The 26,888-nt window shown below is 32.6% G+C and overlaps 1 protein-coding gene across 1 annotated transcript in view; it reads right to left on the bottom strand.

The window, feature by feature from the left end:
- The window catches only part of LOC126777148 (uncharacterized), a 54,768-nt gene that overhangs the window by 17,046 nt on the left and 10,834 nt on the right, over positions 1–26,888 (bottom strand). The window contains exon 2 of the mRNA XM_050500065.1: positions 19,196–19,556. Coding sequence (XP_050356022.1) covers positions 19,196–19,312 — 117 coding nt within the window. The 5' untranslated portion in view covers positions 19,313–19,556. The remainder of the gene's footprint in view (positions 1–19,195; positions 19,557–26,888) is intronic.

Below are 26,888 nucleotides of genomic sequence, written 5' to 3' on the forward strand. Positions count from 1 at the left end.
GTGGAGGCTCTACAATGTTTTGGGGAGGTATTTCTTTGACGGGACGCACAGAGCTGGTTTTTTTCCGTAATCGTGCTGTTAATGCTGAAACTTACATAACGGACATTCTGGAGCCTCATGTGATGCCTTACGCTGGATATATTGGGGATAATTTCCAACTTATGCACGACAAAGCACGACCTCACGTCGCTAGAATTGTTAAAGACTATCTCAGGGAAGTCGAAATTCCAATTATGCAGTGGCCAGCCAATAGTCCGGACTTAAACCCGATAGAGCACCTCTGGGACCAGCTAACGTACGGTTCGAGCACGAAATCCAATTCCAGACACCCTGAATCAACTGGAAGCTGCCCTAACTGAAGAATGGCAACGGACCCCACAGGAAGACATTAAAAAGCTAATCAGGTCACTTAATAGGCGTATGCAGGCAGTGATTAGGTCAAGAGGAGGAAACACTCCCTATTAAAGTAAGATTTAGGCACCCAAATTTAAAAACAAACGGCATAATCGTTTTGTACACAAAAAAATAAAATTGCGTAAAATTTTGTGTTTTCGTGTTTTGTCACATATTTACCTAAAAACCCTTTTTTTTGCGCACTATTTCTGTTTTTGTACAATCCTACAATTGCAGTTTTTCATTATCAATCTTAAAAATATAAATATGTGGTAGTTTAAAACCATACGATAGCTTTTTTACAAAAAATGTAGGTGGGTCGATTTTTTTGGAGGCCAGTGTAAATTTATTATATTTTATACCGGTGTTACCTGTACACATTATTGTGTAGTACTGAATAAAATTGAACATAAAATACGACAACGATAGGCGCTGCTCATTGCAACAAATTCAAGGAAATGACCACACGCATTACTATGTAAAAAGTGAAGCATTCCAAGGTAAGTTATGAAGGTAAGATCGTCGAATCTGCGGAATCGACAGCGCCCGTGACCGATAGTTCGATGACTCAGCGTGACATCGAGACACGTGTCCCGCAGCAAGGTCGACTGACTGAAGTCAGCTGAGGTTATATCGGACTACATAAATATAGGTTATATTGTACTGATTTATTAATTGTCATGTGTAATAGTGTTGAAGCCAAATGACAAAGTACTCAAGGTGACCATTTAGAACAGCTTGCAAATCGTCATCAAGCTATATTTCTCCTGCATTGAAACCACTACAAAATTAAATGATAACTTATTTAAGCAAGTTCTTCGTGCTTTACGAAGCTCATTTATGTCTATACAAACATTTAATGTAGATTACTTCCGGCAAGAAGGTCGAGTGACTAAAATAAGTGATGTTATATCACTATATGTATATGTATATAGGGTAAGTTACTCCAAGATGTTTATAGACGGACATAACATGGGTGTAACCAATTGACGAAGTCAGGAAGGTGAGCCAGTTCTAGCAGGTTGTCTAAATCGCTATTGTAATGTCAGAGTGATTGTCGTTTATTTTATGTAGGCTTCGTTTTCATACGAGGATTGTACTCTGCAGCGGCACGGGTTCCAGATTTAAGCATATTATGACAAACAACGAACACAGTAAAAAAATATAAAAATATCTAAACAGTTCAAATTTTTAATAATATTGATTTTATTTTATGTTTGCCTTTAAAGAATTTTATGACATTTAAAATTTTATAAAATATTGTCAATGTTGGAAGAATCAGAACGGACGAGTTTCATTTTATCTATAAAATGAATTATTTAAACGAGACTTGAAAAAGCCGTACGTTTATAATATAACTAGTGACTTGCTATTTCAATAACATAAACTGCGAAATGTATAAAATCCGGTGCGACTCCGCCGCCGGAGCAATCGCAGCGTCATGTATGTACCAAGGTTTATTAGAAACAAATAATGTATTCGAAGCATGTGCTGATTCACGGCACCTCTGTAGATTCAAAGAAAGCAAAACTTACTTTTAACATAAACTAAATAACTCCAAGTAACAAACGTGATGGCCCCGTGGTTAGACCCAGGTAGGCATAACAAAACTTTAATGTGCAAGACAAAAATGTGTGTGTCGAAATTCTCCACGTGTGTATTTACCAACCCGAGTTTTACTTAAATAAGCAAAATAGTTTAGTGCGAAATATTATCCTGTGTCATAAAGCCCTATCAACTAGAAAAGTGTTGTATGATAAAATTATTGTTTAATTTTTTATTATTATAATAAACAAGAATATGTTATTCACGCTTGTCAAGTCGAGTCGAAATTTAAAGCGGGCGAAACTACTACTGCACTTTCTAGTATAAGTTTTATGTATATTGATATAGTAGTAATTAAGTTAGTATTAAAAAAACCTTTCCACATTTATTAGTATATATAAAATAATTTAAAAAAATAAATAACGACCAAAAAAGGCTACAAAGAAATAGTTTTTAATGTTATTAAAAGTAAATAAATAGGAACATAACAAGTGAACGTAAAACCAAAGTCGGGCTATCAATATGCTTAAATAAATTAATGAATATAAGTTATATCGGACAGAAATCCAAGGCGAGTTGGTCCGACTTTAAGCCCCACATGATTGTTGCTATATCGTTTAAAAGGTGAAACGGTGACTTATGTTTCTTATTATAGATTTATACGGTAAAAGGAATATTAATCTTATACAAGGTCATGATAAGAGGATATGCTTCATATGTTACAAATACTTTGTTATAAATAACCTGTTAGCCAGCCATAAGATGGCCCAGTGGTAAGAACGCGTGAATCTTAACCGATGATCGTGGGTTCAAACCCGGGCAAGCGCCACTGAATTTTCATGTGCTTAATTTGTGGTTATAATTCATCTCGTGCTTGAAGGTGAAGGAAAACATCGTGAGGAAACCTGCATGAGTCTAATATCACTGAAATTCTGCCACATGTGTATTCTAACAACCCGCATTGGAGCAGCACGGTGGAAAGCTCCAAACCTTCTCCTCAAAAAGGGAGAGGAGGCCTTAGCCCAGCAGTGGGACATTCACAGGCTGTTACTGTACTGTATATCGACTTTGTAGGTAAAGATTTTTTAAAACATTTTGAATTTGTTAAATCAAACATTTTAAGTCATACACATCATGGTATAGTGACTTAAAATTGCTTCAGTTGGCACGTTTTAAAACTTTAAGTGTTATATACGTAATGGCCGAATGATATGAAGTACACCAATAAGTTTTCGACTCAAACACATAAAACTGACAATTATTTAAAATTATCTATGTTTCATAACCACCATCTTCTATCAGTCTGCAATTATATTATGCTCGATATATTGATAGTATTTAAGTACCTCAAATTCAAATCCCTGATCAAACCTAAAGAAAGTTGTGAATTTTTAAAAGGAAATGACAAAATTACATCAGAATCAGTTCTTTCGATAAGTCATAAACGAACAGCCAGAGTAATTGTTTACTGGTGGTAGGGCTTTGTACGAGCTCGTCTGGGTAGGTACCACCCATCAGATATTCTACCGTAAAACAGCGATACTTGGTATTGCTGTGTCCCAGTTTGAAGGGTGAGTGAGCCAGAGTAATTACAGGCACAAGGAACATAACATCTCAGTTCCCAATGTTGGTGGCGCATTGGTGATGTAAGCGATGTTTAACATTTCTTACAATGACAATGTCTGTGGGCGTTGGTGACCACTTACCATTAGGTAGCCCATATGCTCGTCCGCCTACTATAAAAAAGTAATTCACATTTACAATATAAGTCTGGATATAAACTGGTATTGAACAACGCCACTATTAATGATGTTTTTGACATAAATTGTTAAATGTCGGCCAGCGTGCACTATCAACTGGATTAAACCATTTGAAGGTAAAATGTCAGTAGGTCAGCGAAGAAAGTAGGAAAAGGGCCTCGTGGTATGTAGGCGTCAAATATGATGAGTAGAGTGCAACATTCCTGAGCTATTAGCATATTTAAAACTTTCAAACTGAATTAGTTGAATATTGTTTTTAGAGATCGTACAACATGCATATTACAAGTTTCACTAAGTGGATTAAGAATAATCGGATTTGAATAATTTCATTAAAAACAGAATAAGCCTTAGAAGGCCGCGTTATATTCATGATATCGATTTCCTTACTTATTTGTAATATATTTTCATAGACATATTTTATTAAAAATGTATATTAAAATAAATATATGAACTTATATATAGGACACGGTATATTTATCTATACATAGTGCCGGATTAACCACGTAACAAAAGTAGCAATTGCTACGGACCCCGCACAAAAGGGGGCCCCGCAGGGACCAGTTATGAATTTAAAAAAAAATATTTTATTAATTTAAGAGAGTTTTTCTTTCGTCAGATCGGATCAGATCAGATCAGCGCTTGATTAATCTGGCACTGTTTATACTTATTATACGTTTTCATAAATTAAGAATATATATGAACGGTTATGATTATAAAAGATAATATTTCGATTAGAATATTAATTATTAATTGCTTTTAAGGAAATCTAACACAATTTATTATTATTAGTATTATTATGTTATATACAAAGACTGATAAATTGCGACTGTGACATAATATGATGACAAACGATTCCATCCCATCGTAGTCCACTACTGGACATAGAACACAACTCATCAACATCATATTCTACCGCAAAACAGCAGTACTTCGTATTGTTGTGTTCCGGTTTGAAGGGCGAGTGAGCCAGTGTAATTACAGGCACAAGGGACGTAACACCTTAGTAGTAGCGATGTAAGGGATGGGTAACATTTTTTAAAATGCCATTGTCTATATTCGTTGGTGATCACTTACCAACAGGTATATGCTCGTTCGGCTACCTATTCGATAAAAAATACTCCTAAGAAAGGCATTTAATACCACGACAGTTTCAAAACCCATTGACCACCCACAACCGATCGGCGATAAACCCGCAATCTACGGTTCAAATAAAATCAACTTTCTCGATTACTGACGAATGTATGACGGAGAGATTTATCGACAACTCACGAATCTCGATCGTGGAAAGTCGATTAATTATATCGACCTCATTTAATGCTACAAAAAATCATGTGCGTAATTAATCGTATCAATGAAAGTGTGTATCGACTATTCGGTATCCTTAATCGAAACGAGTTTGAAACTTACTTATATATTTTTTAATATTTATATAAAACAAATTTATTTATTTATTTATTAAACTAAACTCGCAAGCAGCAGACGAAAACTAGTAAATTATATTCTTAACTTCTAGGAATTATAAATGACGTCTAGACAAAACTGGATTTTAATGAGAATGAGAATGATGATAATAAATATAAATAATTAATAAAATATCAACGTTAATTATTATTTTTTATTGACCAACATCCTTATTGATATTATTACTTGTGTCGTACGTATTGTTTTTTTTTTACAAAATATAATAGTTTGCCAGATTTGTAAATAGAATACCAAACAGTAAGTTTACAGGCAACCACTGCTTATCGAGGTTGACACTGGAAGAAATATTAACAACTTTTACATAGTTAATACTCACCTTTCAAATCAAAGAAAAATATATTTTATTCAAGTAGGTAGGTAGAAGATACATTTAAATTTAAAGTTACTATCGGTTCAGAATGTAGATTTTACCGAGAAAAACCGGCGGTAAGCTCAGTGTCACTATTTTAATATAATCAAGCTACTTTATTAAACGAAACAACAATGCTATGTGGTACACATACTGGACTGCTGCAAAGTCCAGTAAAAGAGTGTTTAACTGGTGTTTTATAACACATGTGAAAATTTCAACAATCATGGAAACAGAGGTCATTGACCCTGACATTAATTATTACCCTTATAAATATAAGCAAGTAAAATATTACATTTAATCGCAACGCTGAACCCATTGCGTTTTACGTAACCGGTATTCCTTGAACCTTTTGTTACATTTTTTTTAAAATATGAAACGATTACTTTCTCCCGAATCGCTTTATGTCGAATTACGTAAGTTACACTACCGTTACGTTACAAAGAGCTAAGGTTAAATATTATGCAGTGTAAAGATACATTGTTCTTTGTGTATATATATTTATAAATATATTTACTGTAATACTGGTAAAAAAAATTTAGAAATCTTGTGAAGGCTTATTAAAGATTAGACTTAAAAGGTCTCTCCGAGTGTGACAATGTCACGTCGTTTAAGGCAGGAGAGATGTATACTTCTTGCTCTTTCTTTCTTGACAGCAGACGTACCTATGTAAAAACTTGTGCAAAAAGTCATGATACTGTACATTTTATATATTACCTAACTATTCGTTCCGTTTATCAAAGTTAGAACAAGGATATAACTAAAAGTTTTATATGAAAGGACAAATGTACAAGGAAAATCTTGCTTTTATTTGGACCAGGAACCCTCGCGAGTGTACCCAGACCACAACAAATTTTCATCAAAATTGTATAAATTAAATTTTATCTATATCCATTCAGTACTTTTTGCGTGTTAAAGTAACAAAGACCCATCAGTCCATCCTCAGAAACTTGCGCTTTTATAATCACGTTCTTCATTTGTTCGAATGTTCTAAAGCCGAAATTAAGATACGTGCTGGTATTTAAACTGTTTTCATTCAGTGATGAGAACCTGACAATTATAGAAAATTATTAATCAGATATCCACATATTAACGTATATAACGTGTAATAATGTGCCGTTGCCCTGATCATTTGTATGTTAATAAAATCCAACGTATAAGAAATTAAAGGTCACGTAGCACGCGCTCAACAAACCGCTCAGCTGGAACAACCGAAGGGTTACGTTTTTATAGCGAAAATTAACGAACAAGTTGGCGTGTAAGAAAATCAATTGTTGCTTAGTAATGAAGTTGCAACACAGACGGTTATAGGGGGAATGTATACCTATGCATTATTAAATAACGATTACCAGTTGTAAATCGTTATTTTTATGCGCTTAAAGTCAGCTCCATTTCTTTCCAATAATGAACGTATAGTAAATGTAAAGCCTGTAAATGTCTCACTAGTAGAAGATTTAAAGCTTACTTCACAACGCTGCTCCAATGCGGACACGTAGATGACTTTCATCCGTCATATACATGTTTTCTCACGATTTCCTTCACCACCGAGCTCGAGATGAATTATGATTATTATGAACATGAAATCAGTTAAGGTTCACGTATTCTAACCACACATCAAGGCTCTGCGTGGTGGTAGTTATGTACGACACAAGCCAATGAGACTTCAAAGGGCTTTAAGGAGTTTTAAAGATGAGCAACAACATTTTATTTTAACAAAATGATATAATTACTTTATGGTAACGATTACGTTTCTTGATCTCTAACTAATAACGCTTAATTAATCTGTTATACATAACATGTGATTTATGCCTTATATAACTTCGTTAAGATAACGTCAAAATATTGATTAGTTAACTTTCGTTTTATTTATATGCGAAATTTAAAAACATCGAAAATCGAATATCGATTTCAAAACAAACGATGTTTTAGCGAATAAATAGCGAATGTTTTATTTTATTTTATTGGACGAATATGTACAACGCTTGTTTTTTAAATAATTACTAATATTCCAATTCTCCCAATAAGTTGTTGTTTGTAAACAACTCTATTGCACATAAATGATCATACAAGGATTAAATTTCAATAAATAATAACAAAAAATAAGTATACGACGGCTGTCATATCCTAATAAGTTAAAAGTATAACTTGTTTTACAATAGACCAACGAAAGTTGAATCCACCCCCGAGTTGAACTTTCTCATCGCTAGGCTTTTTATAAGGCTTATTAGGATGCCGTCGAGCTGATAAGTGTTAATAGTTTAAAAAAAAAATACAAAATAAAAACATGTATGTTCATATTGTTAATATCAACCGGTTTTCCTAACTTTATATATAAAGGCTCGTTTCCCGAAACGTGTAAAGATAAATCTATAGTAAAAATAATATTTTTTATCCGTTTTTTAATAGGTTTCTGCTCAAGTTACACCCGGAAAACATAATTATGTTAAATAAATACACGTTGCTAAGGGAGACGTTATATGTAGTTTTTGATAGAACTCAGACCGCAATATATTTAGTTGTAAATACATTAAATGTAATGTAATATTATATTAGTTGGTAAATTAGCTTTAGACAATTAAAATTAATTATATATTCATATCATTCTATACATAAATGTATCAAGTTATTTATTTACATTATTAATTTATGTTAATTATATAATATTGCCTTAAAATGTAATAGTTTAAATTAATTATTACGTGTATGTATTGAGTATTTATTCAATTAAATTATATTTTATAAATATTATAAAATTATATGTAACAAAATACATTTAAACTACTTTAAAATATTACAAATTAAGGTATACAACACAATACATGAAACATTAGATTGTGAAATAAGACGGTTGCAGGAAGCGAATGAGTTTATCTTTCGGCGTCACGCTAGTGTTGCCATAACGAAATTACCGTCAGATTATTGTCTATGGTGATTTGATCGTTTAATTATTTTATGACCCCTACACACACCACGTTAATGTACATTAAAGATTTACAATGTTAAAAAATTTTTTAGATAAAAGAATATATCCGTAATCCGTAACAGCCTGTGAATGTCCCACTGCTGGGCTAAAGGCCTCCTCTCCTCTTTTTGAGGAGAAGGTATGGAGCTACGTTCAGGCAATTGAGAATTTTGATCTCATATACTGGTGGGCTTTGTGCAAGCTCGTCTGGGTAGGTACCACCCACTCATCTTCTGATGAATAAGAATATCTATTCTACCGCAAAACAGCAGTACTTGGTATTGTTGTGTTTCGGTTTGAAGGGTGAGTGAGCCAGTATAATTACAGGCACAAGGGACATAAAATCTTGGTTCCCAAGGTTGGTGGCGCATCAGCTATGTAAACGATGGTTGACATTTCTTGCAATGCCAATGTCTAAGGGTGTTTGATGACCACTTACCATCAAGTGGCCCATTTGCTCGTCCGCCTTCCTATTCTATAAATAAAAAAATAAAAATAAAAATCTTAATTCCATTTTCGAAATTTAAATTGTATGTATGTAAAGATGAAATGTGTTGAGATATCCTCATTGAAAAACATTAGTGAAACCGAATATATTAATAATAATGTTATGCAAATATAGATCGTTAATATGTGTTCAAAGTGTGTCTACAACTCGGGGTAGCAGAGCTATGTCTCAAGTTTGATTAAGATGTAAATAAGAGCAAAACAAAGTGTAAACGCATTGCCACATACAAAACGAAGTCATTATAGTCACGTCATATTTTATTTTTCACAGAAATCTCAAGTCTGTAATTTTCCCGCAACACATACAAAAAGTCATATGATTACTAAAATTGCTACACTTATTTATAATTTCTCTGAGGACCAAGAGGCTATATGAATATTCATAAGTAATTCTTTTCGTTCGTATTCTATGTGTTCACGCATCGTTCACCCGTTTATGTTGAATATTTGTACAGTTGGCGGTTACTTGAAGGTTTCTGAAACAGTGCCAGTGCCAGATTCGTCACCTTACAGTATTTTATTAAATGTAAAGCTACCACAAGTTTAGAATGTAGAATCTACCGAAACCGAACCGGCAAGAAACTCTGAAGTCGGAAATCCAATCTCTTAGATATTCAAACAAATGGAAATGTTAGTTTTATAAAGTTACATATTATAACATCAACAAAACTTAATGAACGCACGTAAAGGTATAACGTTGTAATCGAAGGAACCTCTTCTTATACGAGATCGGCGTCGACCGCTTCGTCTTTACGTAAGTGCATTGCAACTGGGTAAATATGCGTGAGCACGCAATCTAACGGTTATAAAGATATTTGTTAAGAAATTTAATTGTATCTGATGTTTTTACTTAAATTATGCTGTAATTATATCACATTTTTATTTAATTATAATGTTCTAAATATATATAATAACTAAATTAAGCTTTGAAAGGTTGAGTCAGTTGGACCACTTGATGATAACTGGTGACCATAGACATTGACTTTAGATACCGTGAACGCACCGGCACCAAAGTGTCAAACTTGTCGCCATTAAAATCAAAAGAAAGTAACACAAATAAAAACTGTTTTGTGTTGGATTAACTGGTAGGGTCCTAACGCTAACATGCCTGTTCAACGTCCTACCGACCGTAGGTAGATAAAAGGTTGCCTATATTCGTTCTGAAAGTAATAAAGTATTATGAGCTATCTCCTGAGGGAGCAGGAGTTTTATTTAATTATTTTAAATTCGTTCTGTAGATTTTGCTTGAAAGAGTAACAAAGATCTATCCATCCTCAAAAACCATCGCGTTAATAATATTATAATAGGATGAAAGCTTCGAGAGTACTTATAAATATTTGGCGATTTTAGTATTTCCTTGTCACATGACCTATAACTATAATACTGGTATCACGCGATAATGTGGTCAACCTCGTGACCGGGCTCACGTTGTCTAAAATCAACTCGGGTCATAAGAGAAACCTTTCGAGTACGCGAGAATGTTAAGTCTTTAGAGACAATCATAACAACCATTAACATAACTTTAAATATTGTAATAAAAATTAAGGTTTACTTAATAACGCAAGCATCCAGTATGGTCAAGCCAAATTTTGATAAATGATTGCCAATGATTGATATATATAATATATATACGATTCTTAGGCAGAGCAATAACAATAAACCTTAACCAACGTGGCACGCTCCATGAAATAGGCTTGTAAATGTCCTACTACTGGGCTAAGGTCTCCTCCCCTTTTTGAGGAGAAGGTTTGGAGCTTATTCCACCACGCTGCTCCAATGCGGGTTGGTTGAACACACATGTGGCACAGTTTCGATGAAATTAGACACATGCAGGTTTCCTCACGATGTTTTCCTTCACCGAAAAGCACGAGATGAATTATAAACAGAAATTAAGCACATGAAAATTCAGAGTATGATAAATAATTTACAAAAAAACGCTTTATTAGTTACGAAAAGAAAAATATATAAAGTACATGCAACTTTGCACCCGTGCATTTATCTATACATGTCATACTTTAGCTACCTTTAAATGATACTTTGTAAAATGATGATGATTGAAAGTTTATAGAAACAAAACAAAGTAAAAAATGGACAGTTTCAGGGATTTAGAACTTCCATTGTAAGTTGAACTCAGACCTATATGATCAATCATATTAAATAGGTTTCAGCTTATGCTTGTATATGTCGGTTAACTCACCCATGCGTAGATATAATGTCTATCTTTTAAGGTTGACTATAACCTTTTGTATGGTAATCAAATTCGTTCTAAGATAATGCACTACTTGCAGTCGTTTTTACAAAATATTAATTCTTATGAAAGATATCGAAATAAGACCATAGACAGTTTTTAGTACTTTTTATAGTTTTGACATATTATTAAAATAAAAATAAAAATGTTGTATATAGTGAAATATTATATTATTATATATACGCGGGTGAAACCGCGGGCACCGTTAGTTCACTCACACACTCTCTAACAGTTAGGCAAACAATTACGTTGTTGAGATGCTCTGACTGGACGCGGAAAGTTTGAACCGTGATCTTCGACGTACTGTGTTCAGCTGTGGACTACGATTAGTTAAATATTGTTTACACTAATTAATAATATTAGAAGCAAAGGTCGGCATGCGTAGCCTCTTAAAATGTTTTTAAGCAAACCGAAAAGATTTTACTCCTTTGTCATCAATGTTTGTACAACCCCAAAAACGTTCACGTGTTAACAACTTAATATTTTCAACTTCCTATAATAATTTGAATTTTTAGTCTTAATAATTTCTTTTGTAAAAAGTCAATTGAAATTGAACACATAGAAGGCGCCATTCATAATCTGACATTATCATATAAAAAAAAGACTTAACGCATCAGCTGACTGTCACTGCGTCTAGCGAGTGATATTTGTCAAACACTTCATTAATCTTTAGTTTCACTAGCCCCTTTCTAATCATGTCTTAACTTTTTTTTTGTATTACACAACTAAAATATGTAGCCGGCTAGACGTCAACACACATACACGAGGTTTTTTTTTCGAGCCTTAATTTAAATACTTTACCTTATATATAAAACAGAAATAAGCTATAAATGGTTTCTTTATACGTAAATTTTGAGATCTTCATATTTTTGTTACCTTCACGTAAAAACTTATGAACAGATTTGGATGATAATTTGATAAACATGACTTATGACTTAAAAAATAGGCAACCTAATACCTATCGCCTCGCCTGCATTCACATGCGGGCGTAGTCTCGAGCGGAAGCTGATTTGTAATAAGTTGAAAAACTAAAGTCGCTTCGAATTAGATTTAGAATTCAAAGCAGTTGTACAGTTTTTTCTATCAATAATTAAATATATATATATTAATATTCGATATATATTAATATATTCATATTCGAAGCCGAGATGTCCCTGTGGTAAGAACGCGTGAATCTTAACCGATGATCGTGGGTTCAAACCCGGGCAAGCACCACTGAATTTTCATGTGCTTAATTTGTGATTATAATTCATCTCGTGCTTTACGGTGAAGGAAAACATCGTGAGGAAACCTGCATGTGTCTAATTTCACTGAAGTTCTGCCACATATGAATTCTACCAACCCGCATTGGAGCAGCGTGGTGGAATAAGCTCCAAACCTTCTCCTCAAAAAGAGGAGAGGAGGCCTTTAGCCCAGCAGTGGGACATTCACAGGCTGTTACGGATATTAATATTCATTAAAAATAATACCAGGTTAAAACTTTCTAACTTTCGTTACAGTCCATTTCAATGGAACTAGTACAAACAAACGGTAAACATAACTAAAACTATCAAAATATAAAATCGTTATAAAAGTCGATGAGTCTCATGAAAACAATTCGACAAGATCGGGAATCTGAAACATCCAAACTTCGAGTTGCTACAATTTCTTGACAGAAAAACCCAATAAATTTTTATTGATGCCAATCAAGGTTGAACCGAGGAATTAAGATCCATATGTCTAGCCAAGAGACATAATGTGAATTATGCATACAAAATTTTCCACACACTGTTTTAACACTGTTATTTCCATCTTTCATATACGCTTCTTAAATGCACTGTAATAAATTGATAAGTGAAATTCTAACTTTCTTTTGTTTAAATTGAAATAATTGCTGTATAAATGGATTGAATACAATGTTATCTTGGTACTAAATATAATAATATTTATTTTATTGTTTTATATTACGTAAAATCCGTATTTCTTATAAGTTAGATAATAAATAATCATTAAACTTACGTATTTATGTATTTAGTAATATAATTATGTTACGAAACAAACTGAAATATAAATTGCTGCTCAACTATATAATAATAACATTTTCATAATAAAAATAACTTGAACTTGAAATAATTTTAAAAAACATTTGTAAATTATATAATACTCCGTCTTATTGAATCTATATATATATATATATATATATATATATATATATATATATATATATATATATATATATTAATAATATCCTAGGACATTTTTCACACACGGCCATCTGATCCCAAATTAAGCTTGTACAGAGCTTGTACTATGGAAACCAGACAACTGATATACTACATATACTACTTTCTTTCTTTTGTAAATACATACTTATATAGATATATATATAATTTAAGTTTTCAGTGTAAATAATTCTTATCTACATAACTATTCAGCATTAGTTTCAAATATAATTTTCTTTAATTATATATAAAAGAGAAAACTATAGCTGTCTTGCTCAATCTAAAGATGAACCACGGTAAAGTACCAAAAGTTATTTTTGTTCTAATATATTTCAATCATTAGCATACTGGGTCAGAGACAAATACATTTTGAAGGCTAAAAATGAAATTTAATGTTTATAAAAAAGTCGGTTTCGGTGTTTTGTGTCAAAGAACAGTTAAAGGTGAATTTTCAATGTTGGAATGGGCCGGTTGGCGTAGTTGGTAGATACTTGTCTTTTACGCCGAAGGTTGTGGGATCGATTCCCACCCAGGACATACATTTGTGTGCATGAACATGTCTGTTTGTCCCGAGTCTGGGTGTAATTATCTATATAAGTATGTATTCAAAAGAAAAGTAGTATATGTAGTATATCAGTTGTCTGGTTTCCGTAGTACAAGTTCTGCTTAGTTTGGGATCAGATGGCCGTGTGTGAATAATGTCCCAGGATATTATTATTATTATTAATTAGTTAAGTTACGCTTGCTTAAAAGTAGTATTTGCGTAATATTAAACGGTAAAACATTAAACTAATTACAGAAGTCAATGATTTTCAATACATTTTTCCATTCAAAGTTGATTTAATTAATTTATAATTTGCTGTTAATAATAATAGCTAATTACAGATAACGACATCACTCAATTCCAAATTATTTAAATGTTATAAAAAATGGTAATTAATAATTAGATTTAATTTAAAATTTAAGTGTAATTAAAATACTGTATCTGAAGTTTAATTAACTTTAATACAAATTAAAATGATTTTATTATTGCAATAGATATTAATCGGGCTACTAATAACAATAAATAAGTACCCATTATCATTAAGAATAAGTCTTACGCGTTAAAAATATTAATTAATGCATAATTTATAAGAACCAGATCGAAGGATCAGAATCTAGCCGACGTTTCTTTCGTCTCGTATAACGAGTTTAGAGCGAGTCTGTTATTTTTTCGAGCGGAAAATTATATGGACGTTACAAATCGCAATCGTATTGGGCCATATGTATAGAACACATGCAAATTTGCGTTAAATTGTTTTGAAATAACGCACGAATCTCGCTTCTAGATCTCTCGCGCAGATGCATATTGTAAACGGTATATGCGATATTCCGTATTTCATTTACAGTTACGACAAAAATGAAACGCATTATGTAAAAAAAAATAAAATGTAATTATATTATTTATAGATAACGCGTAGTTATGTCTTAGACTGTATAAACGATGCACAGTGTGGATATACCTTTATTTCCTTTAGGACAATTTCATTTATAGAATAGACTTAAATATTAAACTATTGGATAACAACTTTGGTAGATTCAACTCGTGAATCGGCATTTACGTTGAAATAACAGATTTGTGATTAGATTGTTGTTATTCTATTAAATAATATTATATTATGTACTATAAATGTATGTTATGATACATAATGCATAGCTAAGTACTCGTAGAAGATATAAAAATCGTTACCCGCAAGTTACAGGAAACGCCCGTACAAAAGAAACGCATCTTTTTGTCTGTTACAATGCGGGTATAATAAATAATAAGATAGTCGCCAATGAAGATAACGATATCACCACATCCGTTTATAAAACAGTGAAGTGTTTTGGACTGTTTTATTAACCGTTAAACATTTTCAACACAACAATAACCACAAACACAGAGAACAATGAAATCAAGAAAGGACATGTCAAGTCGTGTTCTTATCGTGTAGGTTCTTATAACAGAGGTTTGAAGGTGATTTCAACAAAGGTATATATTAGGTACTGTGGGTTGAGTACTAGTAAAAAAAGGAAAGGTGAAAAGGGCCTAGCTACGTGTCCGTTGTGTTGATTAGTTAACGAGACACGCGACAAGGATTTACGAGCCTGAACGCTGATAACTCATGCATGTAGGTGTCTCATTATTCCAATTCATTTTATCAACCGTAACATAAATAATGCTTGATATATTGCAACATCCGCTATTAGATCCTGTGTTCTTATTCGAAATTGAAGCACGTTTGACATTGTCTAGACTTTCAAGAAACATCGACAGATAACTGTTCTTAGCAAAAAATACAACCTGCCAGTATCAATGTCTTAATAGAGAGCTACTTGAAAGTATGATTTCAAATGGCTGATAAATCTGACAGTGACTTGAGACATCAGTGGAAAATTATATTAAAAAAAAAAACAACATCAAACAATAAATAAATAAAATAAAAACAATAACTTTATATATTATATAGGAGAAAGCTTTGGCGTTATAAATCGATGTAAGATGAAAAACTCATGAATACCTTGAATAGATAAGACATTTGATGAACAGTAATGGTTACACATGACAACCTCTCGGGGTCACAATGATGAAAGTGGTGATAATGTGATATCGCTATGGTTTAATGCCAGACGCACCTAACCTTACGACCATAGATGTATCTTGAAAGCTAAGAAGTTATTGGACTTATCAAATATTTATTCACAATATTGATCGCTGATATCAAAATGTCTTAAAGAATATGAAGCTGATAGTAAAAAGAAACCAACTTCAAATACCGAGAGCAATTTTTCATGGATCGTTAGAAATTTAATTCCAAACAGAGAAACTATGACTAATCGCAGTGATGCGGACTTTATGAGAAATGTCAAACAATGAACATAGTTACGACAAGTTACGCTCATTTTTGCGCAAATTTCCAACGAACGAATGAGATGCATTTCGTTGATGTAACACTTCACAAGGCACGCTTCGAAAAAGAATCGTGCATTGGCGCACGCGCAGATCAAGGACGATCACGCGATGCATAGAACGTGTCACTATAATTAAGATGCTTATTAAATTTAGAATAAAATTTACAACATAGTGGAACAATTTTGTCCGTCGAGAATTCTTCAAGATTTTTTTGACTTTACACCGAATTATATTTGACCTTAAGGAAACTTAATTTAGCAACAAATTTGCATTTAACGATAAGACGTGAAGTATTTACGTTTAAAATTTAAATGTATATAATAATTTCAAAAAATTATAAATGGCAAATGTCGATAGCTAAAACGAATCTGATAACGCATTCCTCTTTAAAGTGTTTTTATCTAGGAGATAACGTTATGAAAGGTGTAATAAGTAAGTGCTGATAAGACAAACAATAAATCGATATTATTTTTTTACGAAAATGAAAGTGTGAACGGTATCAAAAATTAAATATACGTTAATGTTCTTAAAACCACAAGATGACTTAGTTACTTAGTGGTGTCAGATAACTATAAAATAAAAGGAGCGTAAATACACACTCCGATAAACAAGCGAAATGAATATGAGGTCGTGACGAAAGCGGCTAAGCTAAACAATGTCTATTTGGTTTAAGTATACATAATAAATGAGTGCGGTGAGAAAGGTTCTCACAAGAAATCTTTTAAGATGTTCAATATGGTATTTGTAAGTCACTGGCCCATTTTTAAAAGCATTATTATAAATTCGTTATGATGAAAAGTACTGCACGTTTTTGTTCGAATTAAAACCTGATTTAACAATAAATACTTACTTTACTCAGAACATTTGCTGATCCAAAAAGCGGCAAACGTGGACATGGACATTTTGGAGTACAAGATAAGATATTATATTTAATTATATAAGAAGTTAAATAGATAATAATTTGTGACTTTTAATGACCATTACTTTAAATCTGACATTAAAATTATTTAGGTACCGCTATCAAAATATAAATTCCTTGAATAAAAATTACGTTTATCTGTTTTATACACAATCAACATAGTTTTTATATGAATAATTCTTAATATATTTAGCAATATATATTCTAAAGCCAAATCTTGAAGCTCGAAACCAAACTAATCCAAAGAAAAATACATAAAGATAAATAAAACTATCAATTCATTTTGATGCAATATCGAAATCAATAACGATAATGTTACATTCGTGAAAGTGCAAGAACATTAGATCGTCACGTGTGATAGTTAAGACAATGCCGGCCTTGGTATCTTGCACGATAAAGATGATAATTGCAACAACCGCGACAATATTGGTATGCAACAATAACAACGTATAAAAGTTAAAGACATCGCACTATTTATCAATTCATATAAAAATAACTAAAACAGATGCCTGTAAAATTACTCTTATTTTGAATTTCTGTAGTAAATATATTAGTCAATTAGCACTGAAGTTCATATTTTATATAAAGAAATTGAAAGTATTGCTTTAAAAATGGAACTAATAACGACCTTAAAACAGAAACAATACAATTTTGACTAATTTTTTTATCAAAGAACTCAATGTATATTAACTTGGTTCAGAACCACAATCATTTGTTTTTACAATAGACGACGAACTTAGTAGCAGAACTAACGTCAAAAATATGTGAAAAATTTACCAAGTCCAATATTGACCTTACTTAGTACGATTTTAGTGTTTTGGCAAGATACGTTAGAAAAAGTTTAACGCGACGTAATGTGTGAATTTCAAATCATGTAATATTATTTGTATAGCTAATATGATTTGGTATTGTTAGCGGTAACAATTATCAAGTTCACTGTAACTTGATAATAGTAATATTTGTCAATCTTTTACAACAATTATCATACAACATTGTACTAACTGCGATCGTATAAAGAATTATCAATGTCTAGATCAAAAAATAATAATGCCAAAAAATTTAGATTTATTTCATTAATTCAATAGATTTTTGGAATGAAACAAGAAGTAACATGTGGTGTTGATAAAGACTCAGTTGCGTATTCGGCACAAGTAACTGTGCTTGTTGAATCTTTAAAGTTTTGATTGCGGGTAATGGATAAGATTATAATATAAATATTCGTGGTGTTGCAATGCAACTGTCCGAAGTGGCAGATGACATATAACTTTCTCTCGAATGCCTGAACTCTCCAACCCGGACGCTCGGCTTTTTGCATTGTTTCAGTTAATACAATATTGTTATTATCGTATGAAATTGAAAGTAATTGTGGTGTACGCTAAGGAAAATCGAAAGCGAATCGTTCAACTGCTTAAATCGTAACGAAGATTACTGTTTTTATCTTCTACAACAATGCTTCTCTTAATTAAAAAATAGAGTTCGTATTGCTTTATCAATGTGTGTGTTTTTATCGATTAACTTTTGTGATAACGGCAATCAAGCCTTGTTAGTAAAGGAGTACATCATCTTGTCTCAGCCTAATTTAACTTTATACAAATACGCGTGACATCTACTAATTTATGATGTGGTATGGATAACTACCGTTTCCGTTAACAATTAAAATTGTTCACCCATACTTCTATTATGAATTATGTAACAATCTCGACTAGTTCACGCTGCGTGATCTACATTAGGACAAGTTATAACAGGATATAATTTTTTTACATTCATGTCACTTGCGTTTAAGCATGCTCAGTCTTAGACCAATCTCACGAATTCGTGTAGTTAAGGTTTTCTCTACACGTTTATTAGTTCCGTTTCCAATTCGTCTTATATAGCAAAAAAAATTAAATAAACTTACTCTTTCACAGGGCGGTGGCATCGTGGCGTCTACTTCGGTGTAGATGCATAGAGTCGATTTCCTCGACAGCGAGTCGCTGGCGAGACTGCTGGAGCTCGACCCCGTTGAGAACTTCATTCTTCCTTCTCAACCAGGTCTTGGACACTTTGAGATCAAGTAACCTCCAACTGCACTTCCATGTGGTGTTGCCGGCACATCACACAAGTGTCAGTCACAAGATCTCACAAGCTTTACCCCAGACTTTTCGCTAATAATGGTAAACTTCAGCACAAGTGACAGAGCATCAAATTATTATCAGTCAGCTGTGGAAATTTTCTTGCGTTGTCAAAGTCGATTCCGTATTTCCAATGACTCGATTACCCTGAAACAAAGAAATCAATTATTCTTAAATGAATCAAATACGAAGAAAGCGAATGGATTCCTTACACGATTAATGAATTATTTACTAATTTTTTGTACGATCATTTATGGTAGAAGTAGCTAAACCTAAGATATATTAATGATTTATACTTTTTACAATCGACATCTTTCTCTTTTGACACGGATATTTACTATCAAGTATTTAAGTGATCTTATGTAGTAAATACAAACGCCTACAGTTGTGTTGCTCTGATCACGTTCGAAAATGGCGTTGAAAGTGTTGAAATGCACAAGGACTTAGCAATTTAGATAAGCCGATCGACATTCTGATAGACGGATCGAATCCATTAAGCGCTGATAGATGAGCGATAGCGATAATGTATGCATATTACTATCTTAGATTACTTATGTGATTTACAAACTAAATAGTTTGTTATAGACACGATAATTGGTAAACAATAACAATATAAGCAATAGTTCTGAATCTGGTTTTTAATAATTTTTACTGGTGGTAGGGCTTTGTGCAAGCTCGTCTGGGTAGGTACCACCCACTCATCAGATATTCTGCCGCAAGACAGCAATACTTGATATTGTTGTGTTCCGGTTTGAAGGGTGAGTGAGCCAGTGTAATTACAGGCACAAGGGACATAAAATCTTAGTTCCCAAGATTGGTGGCGCATTGACTATAAGCGATGGTTGACATTTCTTACAATGCCAATGTCTAAGGGTTTCACGTTTGGTGACCACTTACCATCACGTGGCCCATATGCTCGTCCACCTTCCTATTCTATAAATAAAAAAAAATCTCATTGATTTTTCCACAATCCCTTTGGTATTTCCGTTTAAATCAGAGCATTTACTAAAAGAAAACTTCGGATAATTCTTCTTCTACAATACTTAAAATAGACTTTACAGGTCTTCAAAACTTGGAATCGTCAAAATTCGTACTTTCTTGTACTTATGGAAATAAATGCATTAATCTACAATAATATACTCGATAAAAAGCGCTTGAACTGATTGCCTTATATGACAAACAAAACATTTTAATTAAACTAAATACAATATCAAACTAGCTAGCTAGCTTCATTTATATAAAGAGACTTGGTTACGTAAACGCAGTACTTTATACAAACCAATAGGTATAACCATAAGATTAAAGCGAAATCTACACCACGTTCAGATTTACCGTAATGTGTTACCATATTAAGTTAAATTTACCATAAATGCAAATTTACTTTCTCAAAAGGTGTGATGTTGCGGATTATATTGTGACTCAGTTATTTAAATATTCATTTATAAGAGTAAATGTGGACCTTATGGATATTGATTTAAAAACTGAAATTAATATTGCAACGATTATATTTAGCAATATTGTAACCACAGCTTAGTAATATGTGATAATAAAGAACATTATTGACAACGTTATAAATATAAAACGTTCATTTGTAAAAGTAAAGGTTCGTGCAAATTTCGATGATATAAAAAACCAGTCACTTTAAATATAGTTACTTAAATGTTACTTCATACAATATAACAAAAGTATGAAAACATTATAACACAAAATGAGTTAATGTAAATTATAAACGACTACGTCCTTCGAATCACAAAGGAAAACAGTGCGGAACACATGAGAAAATGTGCAATTGCAACAACTGAGCAATTAAAGTCATGCGTTGTCGTAAAAGGCTTAAATAACAATGATTAACTAAGTACTTAGTGAGATAGTGTTGTTTATTAAAGCCAATTACTGTTTATTAGTGAGATGGAATAAGCAATCAAATTCATTTAGTAGATTCAAGATGCTTACATATAATATTGAACGAAGTTCCTTTATAAACATATTTTGTTCTTCCTTGAGCATTCGTTATACGACTTAACGTTTGATTTTTTTTTACAATAATGAAAATAAATCAACTACTATTAGTAACATCGGTGAGCCCGAAGTACAACCTGTCCGATGGATAAACACGTAACTAAATATTTCACGACGAGTCGTTTATATAAATATGATAATATCCCACTTTTCTTTCAGGAAAAGCGATTTGACACGCAAACATTCTGAATATATGATTAGTGATTACAAGGCAGAGCGGGCACAGGAAACGTTGCACCTTATGCGTAAAACACATTGACCGACTGTCCGGCATGTTTCAATGATTTCGATTACGTGGACAGGATATTAATTAACATCTACTTTCAAACATGTAGATGGTGTTATATTACGTTATCATCAAGAAAATATGTCAAGAAATTGCAGCGCAGAAATCCATGCGACGTTTTACATTACCTACAAATGATGATGTTAGGCGTGAAGCTGTAGGTCCATAGTGGCGTGATCGTCTCCTTATACTAAAAAGCGTAACTGATCAGTTGGAACAGCACGCACCGTCCTCAATTAATGACGATTAAACACGCAAACGTGTTAAAGAGATTTAAGCTAACGGTTTACATAAATGTATTAAATAAATTGACAATTCTAGGTATCAACGGCATCCTATTTATTAATCGCACAACGAGTATGTGCAGTTAAAGGCAGTCATTTTCAAATCGCTTTTTATAATAGATAATATCATTTTATCTGACTTTTAAAGGTTAAATCTTGTGATATAATATATCAAACAATGTATTATATCACAAGATAACTAGCTACTAAGTGAAACTATTGTTGCTAAGAATTCTGTAACTTAAATATAAAATGCATACAATATTTCTGAACATGTAAGAGTCATGTACTCGCTAAAAATAAAACCACGTCAGCACTGATAAGACCAGTATAATCCTTTTAATAAACAGTCGTTAAATGCACGTTGAACAAAACAAGACTCATAAAGCCATTACTAAAATTGCTATTTGTTCGATTATGTTTCCTTACGAAATATCTTTAACTATAAAGATATAAAGATAGAGGTTCAATGACCAAATTCTAAGATCAGGTACGAAGCAAAAAATCCACGCTTCCGCAGTATCTCATTTTTGTCCATAAACATTAATTGCGTTTAGTAAACAAGTTGGTTTCGGTTCAAATTATGACGTTCGTAGTTTTAAAATTTTTTTTGTAAGAAACTGATCATACCTCTTTGCAAAACTACTGCTTTTCGTATTATTGTTACTCATACTGGATGTTTATAAAAAGTTTACTAAACGTAAGTAAAGGTTCGTGCGATTCAGATCAACTTTGCCGTGATTTACTCTGGGGTCCTACTATATTATAATTAAAAGACCTGTCTACATTCTTAACAATGCCAATATAACGTGGGTGGTCATAGATAAAAATCGTCGCTCAGATGAAAAAAATTGCAGAGGATAGTATATATTTAATTATTGTTGTTGATTGACAAGTGCGATAAGAATGGGACACTTCGTGTTTTTGCCCGGTTTTTTTTCCAGTGGAAACGAAAATATAAGGATGTTTATTTTTTCTGATTTTCAATCTTTAAATGTCTGAATCAGGGAAATAATTTGGTCATGACAATAAAATATGATTGTTATTCTTCAGATATTACTTCAAGTCGATCACCGTATCACAATGGAGTCCAAAACGCCTAGTTCACAATTATCAACTGATTAGCCGTCTAGGTGTAATTCAAAGCTCTTGAACATTCGACACAGTTTTTAATTTTGTCGTTTAATCTAAGTACGTTTTTGATAGTTCAGACTTTTTTATATAGGTCATATCTTTCCAATTAAACATTGTATAGCTTGAGGTCAACAATATCCTTGAATGTGTCATATGCTTATTATCAAAATTTCGGTAGGTATATGTACATTGTTTGTCCGCCTTGATAACTTAAATGGCCTGGTCACGATTTAGCCTTTATAAAGTCCAACCTCTAAAACTTATTTAATTTCAAATACAGCTTTAAATGGATTATTACGGCTTGAATAGACCCGTAACGATATACTCCTATAGATCGAACATTTAACTTTAAATATAACTTCCTTATTTATTTTATAAAGAACGAATCGTATTAAAAGACTGTACTACATACATTTTTGTTTAACGATGAAATGAAATACAATTAAAGTTTAATTAAAGAAATTAATATAGTTACAACAAAAGAAAAAGCTTCAAGTGAGAACCAGTTCGATACTGGTCCGTCTACCTGTGATGACTGTTACATTCCATACATTTTTTAAACCTTTTTGAACCAAGCAAGATATGCTGTTATATAATTTAACAAAAGCTATGGTTTTTTTATAGTGAACCATTGAGGGACTTCGGAGATATCTACTTGTCTGCTGTAATTAAGCATATATAAGGTACTTTATTATATTTTCATACGTTCGTTTACTTCAATAAAAATGTGTAAGCTCAAATGAAACTGTTTCTCTTCATCAATTTATACAAAAGAATGTTATATTTTTGTCTCAACACTAGAAGTTTGATGACCTTAACTTAAATTCTATGGGACGTAATATTTCTGGAGAAATATATTAACGTATCTATACCTTAACAGCCTGTGAATGTCCCACTGCTGGGCTAAAGGCCTCCGCTCCTCTTTTTGAGGAGAAGGTTTGGAGCTTATTCCACCACGCTGCTCCAATGCGGGCTGGTGGAATACACATGTGGCAGAATTTCAGTGAAATTAGACACATGCAGGTTTCCTCACGATGTTTTCCTTCACCGTCAAGCACGAGATGAATTATAATCACAAATTAAGCACATGAAAATTCAGTGGTGCTTGCCCGGGTTTGAACCCACGATCATCGGTTAATATTCACGCGTTCTTACCACTATCATCTCGGCTTCTCGGCTTTTTAAAAAAACGTATCTATACAAATAATAAATTTAGTAAATCTTAAAATTTGAGATTATTCTAGATGAAAACTGTAAATAACTAATAACTATGTATTTTAGGCATACTAATATATCAGGCCACTAAATGTTCTAACTACATATGCCATGGGTCTATTCGATTTGTATGTATTTATACAAACTTTATTAAGTATTATTAATATTTTGACGTCACACTTTGTATAGAAAGGGCTAACATTTTACCATTCATATATGTAATAAAACAGTACAGTTAAAAAAAGGACGGCAATAGAGATAACTCTTGTCACGTGTACTTCTTTGCAACTGAACCTTTTATTCTGTTATATTGAAGAATCCTGTCGTCAGTTTTGAATCAACGGATTAACACATATGACGCGTGTAAGCATCAATACAATCTTTACCTTTTTTATTACCAACAAATATTTTCCACAAGATTTTAAACAGTACAGTAACAGTAACAGCCTATTAATGTCCCACTGCTCTGCTAAGGCCTCCTCTCCCTTATGAGGTGGTTTGGAGCTTATTCCAATAGTATCATTTTACTTAAAATTATTAAACAGTATCATCTTAAAATTCATAATGATAATATTATTATATTGCTTTTGTCTCAAATCGTTTTCCTCATTATATTATAATTATTTCTTTGTCTACATAATTTGATTGCGGTAGTTGTATTAGTAGCAGGTTACGAATATGTGAGACTCCTAAAGATACAGAGATTAATTAAATCTGATTCATATTCCATATTTTATTGATAATAGTACCCTTTTTGGAGAATTATGAAAATATCAACTTCAGCATAATGAGTTTAGTCTAATTAATTGGATATATTATAGTATATTCACGCTGTATTTCGCTGTTCTATTTAATCTATATGTCAGACTTGATTTTGTTTTTCTAGAAAGTTCTCGAGATGAAACTTTTTTTTCCTTTCTTCGAAATTAGTTATTACATGATTTCTAGGAATATTTATTACCATAACGTTAGGTTAGTAACACCGTAGCCGGACCTTTCCTATTCAGCAATGCAATGCGCCCATTATCCTTACTTATAAGCCAACCGGATATCCATACTAGTATAAACAGGTCATGCGTTGTACTTGCTTATGGTAACCACTGTATGGTCAGCAATAAAAATAACTTCACACTGAATAAAATAAAATGCTTTAACATTTGATGAAAAACAATGTGAATATAAAAATATTTGAATTTAAATAAAGATTTCTTCTTAAAATTTACTATTTAAAATAATATATTTCCTCCTTTTTTTGTTAACTCTACAGAAACTGGTTCTTGGTAACATTATAAATTCTTAAGCCATTTAATCCGTTGCGTACTTTTTTCATACGTGGATAAGCCATAGATGCTTAGAACGTTACATGCTTATAACGCAATGTAAATTAAATAGTTCGCACGGTTATCTGAGATACATATTTCAAAGTTATGCAACGTCTGATTTCTATTACAAAAAACAAAACATTTGTAACATCTTCTCTAGCCATATTAAAACAATTACCTTTTTTAAAACAAACGTATAACAAAACAAAACGAATATTTAACCTTTTAAAGATGAAGCAATTTCATTATAATTCCATACATGGTTGCAGTTCCATAAAACGTTTCATAAAATTGTGCAAACGAATAAAATTATAATTACGTCACTCATGACTTTGGTAACACTGACGTAAAACTTAATTGCACGACACGTGGACTATTAACCAAATATTTGTTATGATTGTTATGTTCTTGGTACGTCATCTGCGCGTGCGCGTGCCGTTAAACTGTCTCGTGAAATGTTTGCTAATGCTTAACCTCTATAGACTACAGACTTGATCGGCGGATAGGTTAATTGCTTGTTTAATTAAAAAAAAAATTCGATTACTGTCGTCACACATAAGTGACTAAGACGTGAATAGCTTCGTAACAAGCAAACTAGATTGATTCCATTACATAATGTTTATCTCCTATTCAAACCCAGTCTCACTGATGTATCTTTACTGGTGGTAGGGCTTTGTGCAAGCTCGTCTGGGTAGGTACCACCCACTCATCAGATATTCTACCGCAAAACAGCAATACTTGATATTGTTGTGTTCCGGTTTGAAGGATGAGTGAGCCAGTGTAATTACAGGCACAAGGGACATAAAATCTTAGTTCCCAAGGTTGGTGGCGCATTGGATATGTAAGCGATGGTTGACATTTCTTACAATGCTAATGTCTAAGAGCGTTGGTGACCACTTACCATCAGGTGGCCCATATGCTCGTCCGCCTTCCTATTCTATAAAAAAAAAAAAATCCGGTGCCCTGGCTGCGTCAGATAACGGATGCGCCGAGACATTATTTAGTCCACAAATCTCTCATAATGCTGTAGTATTTTAAGACGTGTCGTTTTATCTATCTATAACATACACTTTCAACTTTTCACATTAACATTATTATTAGGTGTTCTGTTTTTCTTTCCGAATAAAAAAGTTTGGATAAATGAATTTGTCCGAAACGTTCTCTTAGGGCTATAACTATATCGGGCTTCCTCAAGCTCTCCATCTAGTCTATTCAGGGA

Source organism: Nymphalis io, chromosome 2, assembly GCF_905147045.1.
Source record: "Nymphalis io chromosome 2, ilAglIoxx1.1, whole genome shotgun sequence".
NCBI lineage: Eukaryota > Metazoa > Arthropoda > Insecta > Lepidoptera > Nymphalidae > Nymphalis > Nymphalis io.